This window comes from Callospermophilus lateralis, chromosome 5, assembly GCF_048772815.1.
Source record: "Callospermophilus lateralis isolate mCalLat2 chromosome 5, mCalLat2.hap1, whole genome shotgun sequence".
In the NCBI taxonomy this organism is placed as follows: domain Eukaryota; kingdom Metazoa; phylum Chordata; class Mammalia; order Rodentia; family Sciuridae; genus Callospermophilus; species Callospermophilus lateralis.
The window spans coordinates 73,752,996-73,762,878 of NC_135309.1; the positions used below are offsets into that span (position 1 = coordinate 73,752,996).

The 9,883-nt window shown below is 56.3% G+C and overlaps 2 protein-coding genes across 2 annotated transcripts; both read left to right on the forward strand.

The window, feature by feature from the left end:
- The first annotated feature begins 213 nt into the window (after nt 1–213).
- Nucleotides 214–4,994, forward strand: Prob1 (proline rich basic protein 1). The gene has a single exon (XM_076855986.2). It carries the CDS (start codon nt 243–245, stop codon nt 3,261–3,263), a length of 3,021 nt encoding a protein of 1,006 aa, XP_076712101.2. The 5' UTR covers nt 214–242; the 3' UTR covers nt 3,264–4,994.
- A 656-nt stretch (nt 4,995–5,650) lies between these two features.
- Mzb1 (marginal zone B and B1 cell specific protein) lies at nt 5,651–7,464 on the forward strand. Its single transcript, XM_076855987.1, has 4 exons — nt 5,651–5,824; nt 6,620–6,744; nt 7,069–7,179; nt 7,284–7,464. Exons 1-4 carry the CDS (start codon nt 5,651–5,653, stop codon nt 7,438–7,440), a joined length of 567 nt encoding a protein of 188 aa, XP_076712102.1. The 3' UTR covers nt 7,441–7,464.
- The last annotated feature ends 2,419 nt before the right edge of the window (nt 7,465–9,883 follow it).

Below are 9,883 nucleotides of genomic sequence, written 5' to 3' on the forward strand. Positions count from 1 at the left end.
CCTTCCTCTCACCTGTCAGTCCAAACCTTGGAGTCCTACCCCGGAGTGTTGGAGAAAGGGGGAGGTTTGCCTTGGGGGCTTGAGGCTCACTTCTCTCCTTTTGCCAGCGCCGCTGACTTGCGAGTGGACGCGGCCGCTTTAAGGCGCTTTGACCCCATCACATCCTCCGGCGGGGCGGGGACAGTACCGGCGCCACCAGCAGAGGCATTGCGAGAGAGGTAGTGCACGGTGTCCGGCCCACCATGCTGACCGCACTCGTCCCGCAAGAGCTGCCTGGGCTCCCGAGGTGGATGCCCGCGGCCACCGTGCGTCGCCAGGATTCCTCAGGTTCATCTGGCTCCTACCACACAGCTCCGGATTCTCCAGAGCCCCCGGACTTTGGGCCGGACACAGAAGGCCAGGAGAATTGGCCCTGCGTGGTACCTAGGCGGGGGGTGGATGCGCAGCCTCGCCTGTCTGTCAGCTCCCAGAATAGCAGCCAGCAGATCTGGTGCGGCTCGGGTTTCCCCCGAGGTCCGGGCTTCTGCCCGCCACCACCCCAGCCCCAGCTGCGCATGCTGCCGTCGGGGGAGATGGAAGTCATCTTCAGCGCCAGGCCTCTGTTCAGCAGCTCAGATGCCGAGGACTGCGAGGTGCAAGAGCTCATGGCGCCGGCTTTAAGCAAACCGTCGCTGCCGGAGCCAGCGTCACCCTCCCCTATGCAACTGCAGCCCCAGTCCTCCGACGGTGGCTCCCGCTGGGCCACCTATCTGGAGCTGCGGCCCGGTGGGCCAAGTCCTGTGGCCTCAGCGCAGTTCGAGTGTGTGGAGGTGGCGCTGGAGGAGCACACCGCTCCAGGCAGGCCCAGGACCGTGCCGAAGCGTCAGATCGAGCTTCGCCCGCGGCCCCCAAGTCCCTCGAGAACGGCTGGTGCGCCGCGCCCCCCACTGTTCCTGCGCACCGGCTCCCTAGACGAGTCAATGGGACGCCTGCAGGCAGCTGCAGGCCTAGTGCAGACAGCATTGGCCAGAAAAATGGGCCCCACTGCCCCGGAGCCAAGCAGCACCACCTTTCGGCCCACTGAGCGGCCAGAACCTGAGACGTCCGGCAGCACCCACGTGGTCCTGGAAGAGGCTAGGTCTCGGCTACTTCGAGATCAAGATAATCTGGTCCGGGCGAGAGCCCCGCGGCCTTGGCCCAGCCTACGCGAGCGCGCGATTCGGCGCGACAAGCCCACGCCCGGCACCGAGCCTTTGGGTCCTGTTAGTTCCAGTATCTTCCTGCAATCTGAGGAAAAGATCCAGGAGGCACGAAACCAGGAACTCAAGACTCGGTTCCCACGAGAGACCCCGAATCGAACCTTTCTTAGGGCACACAGTCCACCTTTTAAGTCTAGGGACCCCTCGGAGATTCCGAGTAGGTCTGTGAGGCCAAGGAGCCCTTCTCCATTGTGGCAGGCTCCAAATGGGGCCGAGCGGGGTCCTCGCTGCCAGTCCCCACGGGATCAGACTGAACGGAGGGTGAGTAGCCCGTCTTTCCCTGAAGCATCGTCTGCTTGGGAAAATCAGAATCCCTCTGTGGAGGAAACTTCCAGCAGGAGGACCCCTTCCCCTCCAACTCTTTCCCACTGGAATCAGGGTGCTCCTGGAGTAAGGAGCTCACCCCCCGAAGTTCCTTCCCTGTGGGACGCTCCGCAACCAGCAGTAGGAGAGGCTGTAGGGTCGGGTACAAGCCGGTCTCCGTTGGCCTTGTTCCCTTGGGAGGCGGAAGACCGAGCTGTTGGAACGCGGAGCCCATCGCCCCAAGGGCCAGGGGGTCCCATAGTCCAGGGCTCGTCGACAGCGTTTACGCGGGAAGCTATGAATGGTGTAGCTGAGGAGTTGGCACCGCCTACACCAGCCGCACCCGGGACTCCAGAACTAACGGAGGTGCAGAGCACCCCCGCGCGAGAGAGTCCGAATCTCGTCCTCACAAGCACTGAGCCATCGCCAAAGACAGAGGCCCCTGAGCCGCCCCTGAGCAATCACGTCGTGAGGACCCTGGACGCTGATGTGCGCCCAGAAGCTTTGTGCTCTGAAGTGGCCTCTGGACGCTCACGCGTGGCCGTTCCGCGGCCGCGAGATGTGCGCAAGATAGTTAAGACCACGTACGCTCCAAGCTTCCCATCCGGAAGCCCAAGCTCAGGGCTACCTGGGCCTCCTTCGGATTCTAGCGGGGAGGAGGGCGATGCATCAAAGACGCCAGAGCATCAGGTGCTGGGGTCCCCCGCACCAGCTCACTACACTTCCGTTTTTCTCAAGGATTTTCTGCCGGTCGTGCAGCACCCCTACGAGTCCCCTGAGCCATCCCTCGACACAGTCCCACGGGACGCCTCGCAGCCCAACGGGGTCTTGCGGCGGAGGGCAGAGAACAGCACAGCCAAACCCTTCGCGCGCACTGAAATCCGCTTGCCTGGTGCTCTGGCCTTGGGCGGGCCGCCAGAGAGGATCTCGAGAGTCCTAGTCCACAGTCCGGGCGGAGAGAATCCGGACGCCAAAGCACAGCGCCTGGTTCCCGACGGCGAGGGTCGGACCAGCCCCCTAGGCGGCGCTCGCAGCTCACCCCAGCGGTCCTCTTTAGGACCCTCAGTGACCCGACTATCCTGCCCCGGCTCCCCTCAGGCATGCCCTAACTCGAGCCCTGGGATTGCACCCAAACTAGAGGCCCCTGCTGTGACCCCCGAATCCGCAACTTCCCCCGCTCTGCGGGAGTCCCAGGCGTTGGCCAGCATGACAGCTCGGCCCCAGCCCCGCGCTGCTTCTGCACCTCCCACGGACCGGTCCCCTCAAGGCCTCTCCCAGGCAATGCGCAGGCCTCTGGGAGCCACGCACCCGGGGAAGGTCCTAGTGGACCCAGAGACCGGCCGCTACTACTTTGTGGAGGCGCCGCAGCAGCCGAGGCTGCGGCTGCTCTTCGACCCCGAGAGCGGGCAGTATGTGGAGGTGCTGCTACCGCACTCATCCTCCAGGCAGCCCAGCCACATCTACACCCCGCTATCCCTGGGGCCTGGCCTCTACCCGCCTGCCTATGGGTCTATTCCTGGCCTCTCACTCCCGCCATCCTCTGGCTTGCCAGCCCTCAGCAGCTCCCAGCTGCCCTGGGCCTCTGAGGCAGGACCCCTGGACGGGATGTACTACCTCCCCATGAGCGGGACTCCCAGTCCCGCTCCATCTCTGCTCCTCTGTGCCCCACCTGCCCGCTCGGATCCCACCCAGCCTAGCAAGGGGTCTGTGTTCCCGTTGTGAGGCCTTAGGGCCTGATCCACATGGAGTTGAGGCCCCCTAAATGGTCTAGAGTTTCTGGCTTCCAATTCCCTGACCTTTCCTTCCCTCACCTTTTTTGGTCTGTTCCAGCCAGTCTTCAGGCCAGAAGTCATTTTCAAAGAAGGTATGTGAGACCCCAGGTTGATGGAGCTGGAGTTCAGGAGGTAGCTGGCTTCTTCCTACCCCAACAAAAATGTATATCCCTTTCCCACAGCATTCCCAGGGTGTGGCGTGTTTGTGTATGTGTTTATGTTGGCAAGGAATGGGAGGAAACCAGCCTGAGGGGGTCTTCTCCAAAGGGCAGTGGGAATGAGATGTGCAGGAACAGGATGGTCTCCAGAGGTGGTGAGCTGTCTGTCCTCTCCTGAAAATGGGCCTAGTTGATGTGGAGCAGGCCAGTGGGCACTGTTGAGATGAAGAGGAAGGACTCTGGTCATCAAGTCTGTTTTTTGGAAAAGTAGCTGAGCTTTGGTCTGGGAGACCGTGGGGGAAAGTGGCTAGCCCAGCCCCAGGCCAAGTTGGAACTAAGAAAGGGAGCTGTGCAGGTAGCAGGTGGAGGTGGAGTGAGCAAGCAATGTGGGGGGGAGTATGGGGAGTCAGCCTGGAATTGGGGGTGAAAAGGCTGGAGTGAGGTAGGTCCAGGTGGCTGTGGCCCTCATTGGGGAGCCTAGCTTTTCCTTCCTCCCCTCAACTCCAGTCTCTGGTTCTCAGAGCCCTGGGAGCTGAGCTGGCTCATCTTAGGAGTGCAGGCATCAGCCACTTCCACTCAGGTAAGAACAGGTAAAATAAATCACCAAGGATTTACAAAGCTGGATGCAAAAGTTCAAGACCAGCCTCAGCAAATTAGTGAGACACTGTCTCAAAATAAATAAATTTTGGGGCTGGGGATATAGCTCAGTTGGTAGAGTGCTTGCCTCACATGCATGAGGCCTTGGGTTCGATCCCCAGCACCACAAAAATAAATAAATAAATAACAATTTTAGAAAGGGCTGGGGATGTAGGTGAATGCTAAAGGTTAAGTGCCCCTAGGTTCCATCCCCAACACAGAAAAAATAAAAATAAAAAACTTACAAGAGGAGGAAATTGGGCTGTTGGCTTCCAGGGGAGGCTTGGACCCCTCTGAGTGGCTGGAAGATGAGTTTGGGCTGGCAGTGGGAGGGGTGGGCCCTGTGTGAGGTAGACTGGAGAGGACAAAATTCTCAGTTTTTATCACACATGTGATAACAGTGCCCAGAGAGGAGCGGGATGGTCATAGCACAGGAAAGGACAGGACCCAAAACCTGTGCTCCAACTGTCCTGAGATTCTAGGAGCTTCTGAGAGATTCTAAGAGCCTCTGAGGAGGCTGAAGGAGCTGGAGGGGTGTGTGTGTGTGTATGCCCGGGGTTCTGTGTGTGGTTCCGAGCCTGAAATGACTGGGGTGTGAAGTGATGTGTTTGGGAAAAACAGTTCCCATTAGAAACAGTGTCAGAGATGGGAATCAATGCCTTCCTTGTTACAGACCTTGGGGCCCATGTTCCTTGTGTTCCTGTCCCTTGCCCTGGACTGGAAGCTGACTAGGTGAACTTTGAGTCAGAATAACCTGGACAGCTCTTGGCCAGGGACACGGGTCCTGATGGTATGGAAAACCTTGGGTCCCAGGCCACCTCTGGGCACCTTGCCTCATCCTGTTGTGCAATAAATAGCTGACCATGAGCCATGGTGGCTGAAATGATGATTGGTGTAAGGTGCCTAATTTCCTGCTTGGGCCTCTTAAGACCTTCCACAAGGTCCTTTCATGCCTAGGTCTGCCCTAGGTTGAGGGGAACCCAGGGTTATGGAAGGACATATGCCTTTACACACTCTGACCTCCCTGCCTGGATGAACTTGCCTCCCAGGAAGGGAGACCTAAGTTGGCAACCACCCTTATGGCCACATTCATCTCAGTGGCTGAGGGGGGCCAGTGGACTTTGGGAGTCTATCAGGCTTGGATTCCAATCTCAACATGGCCTCTCTAGCTGGAGGATTTGTCACTTCTCTGTGAGCTTTCATGTCTTCAGGGGTAGAATAAAGATGACAGTAATCAACTACTTCCTCATGCAAGTGCCTGCCACTTGACCAGATCCCAGCGTGAGGTTGCAGCCAACCCCTACATGTCCTTGCACAGGCGCAGCCCCCCTATTTGCCTTATTTTTCCGTGACTATGAAATGGAGCTGAGTTGCCAGGGTCCTGCTGGAGGAAGAGCACACGTGGCATCTCTAGGGCCCTGGGGGAGGGGTGAGGTGTCAGTTCCCCATTGGTCTGGGACAGAGGCAGTTCCCACTGCACCCATGAGCGCGTACATCTGCACCCCAACCACAGTGCATGCTCAGTGAGCTCACTCAGGAGGCCATGAGACTGTCACTGCCACTACTGCTGCTGTTAGGAACCTGGGCTGCCCCCAGGGGCCTTGGAGAAAAGGCCTGGCTCTCAGCCACTGCCCCACAGCTTGATGAGGAGGAGAAGTACTCAGCCCACATGCCTGCTCACCTGCGCTGTGATGCTTGCAGGGCCGTGTCCTATCAGGTGAGTCCTTCCCCTCCAGCACTTCTTCCTGTCCCTACCCAGACCCCTCTATCTACCTCAGATTCCACCACTGGCCTTTAATCCTCAACCCCCACCACCAGGCATCAAGCCCAGACCCAGCCTTCCAAAAGATTGCAACCCCCACCTCACCTGAACCTCAGTTTACTCATCCGCCTGCCCAACAGAAAGCAGACGATCTGGGACGCCCCCACAGTATCCTGAGATACTGTTTAGTGAGGGAATTACTCATTTTCTTAGACTCCCTTTCAGACCCACCCTCAGGTCTCACTCCTTCCCCAAATCCACGGGGTGCCTTTTATATGTATTGGGGTACATATGTTGAGTGGATACATGTACAAGTATGTGTGTCTCAGTGCACACTTGCCTCGTTGAGCATACTAACATGCCTCTGTGTGTGTGCGCACACACACGCATGCGCATGCTTATACACATGGCTTAGGAGTACCTGTGTATGTGTGTTTCTTTCTGCTTTCTTCGTTCTTGTGGTTTAAAATGGCATGTGCTACTGGGCAGATGTGCCCAAATGTCAGGGACAGTGCCTGGGCCTAAACTTCCATCTCAGTATTTCCATCCCCATCTCAGGGGAGTGGATGCTGCCTCCATTGGCCCAGTCCCCGCTTTGGGAACCTGGGGGATAAGTCCTGAAGCCTGCTTCACAGGTGCTTCCTGCTTGAACCGCTCCCTTGCCACATCATCCCCAGAGACTTGTGTTCCCCTCCTCCCCACCACTGACCTACAGCCAACCCCCTGGCTCCTAGCCCCTCCATGTTCTAGATGTGGCAACATCTGGCAAAGGCAGAGGCCAAGCTTCATCATCCAGACTCCAGGGGGACACAGGGGCTGAGTGAGTCCATATACACAGACATCCTGGACCGAAGCTGCTCCCAGAACTGGCAGGAGTGAGTTGTCAATTCAGCCCCTGCCTCCCTCCTTCAGGAGCAGGGCTGGTGGGTGCAGATCCCCCCTTCCACTCCCACCACACCCATACTTCTTGGGGGCTCTGGCCTGGCTTGAGGGAGGGGGCTGGGTACCATGAACCCTGGGCTGTAGAGCTGGGAGCAAGTTCGAGACAAAATGGCCAACAGAAAGTCTCTGTGCAACCTTGAGCCAGGGTCTTTCCTTCTCAGCTCAAATGCCCAAGTGCCCAGCCTGTTAAGGAAACAGGTCTCTCTCCCTGGTCTGACTCCCACCAATGGTATATCCTTTCCCTTCCTGCTGACCAGCTATGGTGTCCAAGAAGTGAACCAAGTGAAACATCTCACTGGCCCAGGTCTTAGCAAGGGGACAGAGCCAAGCATCAGTGTGATGATCACAGGAGGCCCCTGGCCCGTCAGGTGATGATGGGGTGGGGGATGGGGTGGGGCCATGGGAGCCTTGGTCTGCCCATGACTTCCTTGTGGGCTGGGCAGAGTCCAAGTCTCCTACTGGGCTCCCGTAGGCTCTCTGAAACATGCTTTCACTACCTGGGAGAGTTTGGAGAAGACCAGATCTACAAAGCCCACCAACAAGGCCGAGGAGCTCTGGAGGCACTGCTGTGTGGGGGCTCCCAGGGGGCCTGTTTGGACAAGGAGACAGCCACAAGGAAAGAGCTCTAGTCCATCACTACTCCTATCCCGTAAAGAGAAGCTGGGACCACCTCTGGACCTTTCTTGTTGCTTTCTGCAGGCTGCCAGAGGGCAGGGAGGTGCTGCTGCTCTTTCCTCCTATACTCTGGGGCACTAGGGCCTGGGAGGGACATAGTCTTTCTCTGAATTCAAATAAAACCCAGTGATCTTGACTCCTGCCTGCAAAAGGTGTGTTGGGGGCTGGGAAGACAGACATTGGTATTTCTGCTGGTGTTCCTTCTAGAAAAGGCCAAATAGACATCACTACAACTCCCTAGAGGTGTGAGAGCTGGCTTGGCTGGAAATATGAGTAAGCTATGAAAGGCATATGGAACAGGGACAGCCCCGATCTTCAGCTTCAACAGGAGAGAAAGAAAATCAAGGAAACCACAGGCGGCCACCTTGTGGTCACATCTCTGCATCTCCGCCATGCAACCTGTGCTGCTCCCAGAACATGTCTCCTGTCAGGCTTGGTGGCACACCTACGTAATCCTAGTGTCTCTGGAGGCTGAGGCAAGAGGATCTCAAAATTGAGGTCAGCCTCAGCAATTTTAGTAAGGCCCCAAGCAACTTAGTAAGACCCTGTCTCAAAAAATAAAAAAGGTTGGGAATGTGTCTCAGAGATTAAGCACCCCTGGGTTCAATTCCTGGTACCAAATAAACAAAAACAAAGACAACAGAATATGTCTCCTTGCTCTCTGCCTAGTGGCCCTTACTCTCTGCACTCTTCCATGGGCTGCAGCTGGGGTGATTGGGCCACAGTGCACACCTGAACCAGGGCAGGATTCCTAGAACTAGCTGAGTCAGCATCTTGGCTCTCATACAGCTCTCTCTAGAAATTCTGGCCAAGGGCCTTACCCTTCGGAAAGGAGCCCTGGGCCCCACCTGGGTATGGGAACCTGGGATCAGGTAGCAGTGGGACAGTGGTCCACTTTATGCTTTGAATGTAGCCCTTGATGCTCTGCCACTGCAACTGATTCTGAAAAGGATGTTTCTTTCTCTTCCTCTCTCCCTGCTCCTCCCTAATCCCTCTCTCTCCCCCATCTCAGGGGAAACAGGATTACCTTTCTTGTCCATCCTAGGCAGAGTTATCTATCTATACACCCACTACAGGAACAAGTAATTCACCGGAAGATCTCAGAAATGACTATCTCCCAAATTAACAAGTGAATTACAACTCTGATAACCCCTGATGGGCAGAATTACAACCGCTGGGACAGGAGTCCTCTGTTTCTCCTTTGCTAGCAAAGCAATAAAACTTCTTTTTCCTTTTTCTCAAAGCCATGTCCTCGTTATTAGATTGGCATCAGGGACAAGGACTGAGCTTTCAGTAACAGCACTACAACTTACAGTTTCCCTCATGTTTCTGACCCACTGATATCCTGGAAGATGGGCAGAACACACTCTAATCCCCATTGACAGATGCAGAAACTGAGATTTAGACAACTGAGGTTCAGGCCAAGTCCCAGGCCTATTAGTGGTGGGGCTGTAAGGAGATTCAGATTTGGGGGGTAGGGTAAGCTCCACTCTAGAGGAATGGGGTGTCCCAGACATGCCCTGACCATTCCAGTTGCCCTGTGAGCCTCTCTGGAGCCCCAACTCCACACATCTCATCACCTGTTCCAGACTCTGCCTGGGGCCCCTTTTTTCCTGGCCCTTACCCCAGAAGAGATGGAATCCCCAGGCACCGGTTCCAGGGCCCAAGGAACTGGTGGAGCCAACAAAAATATAAAATGTGAATGTGGGTGGTTGCCTCTGAGAGGTCTACAACCCTGTGTTTTGGTAGGGACTGTGTGAGTCTGAGTGGTGTGGGGCCATCTGGACTACTATGCCTCAGGACATAGACAATAGTCCCTCCAGTCAGGTGCCTTGAGGTGTGGTATTAGTTAAATTGAGTGTCCAAGGAGCTGTGCCTGCAGGGGGTGGAGGTGGAAAGGCCAGTCCTAAGGAGTTGCAGAGGTTCCAAACTAGTTAGACAACTTTAGGAACCTGGGAGCGGGAGCCAAGAGGAAGAGAAGCAGCAAGGTGGACAAAGGAATAAACTGAAGGAAAGACAGACAACCAGACGCAGGGCTACAAGATGAAGCTTTTGCCCAGCTGGAGAATGGTGCTGCCTCTGGGCCCCCGGGGCCACGCCTGGCCATGGGCACAGCAACACCCAAGTAGGTGCAACCTGGGGTAGCTAGGGATGGAGCAGACTAGAGGGAAGCATATAGGGATCCCAGGCCCACTCCCCATCAGCTTGGGCTCTAAGCTGGCACACCCGCTTCCTCTCTGGCAGTCCCTAGACTTTTGGCTGGGTTGGGCTAGAAGCTCAGAAGGGAAATAGATTGGGCACAGGACTGGCTTATGGGGTTGTGTGACATGGGCACATGGGGCCCAGTCCTTACAAAGACCCCATGCTCAGTTTAATTATCTGTTGTTGCTATATTAA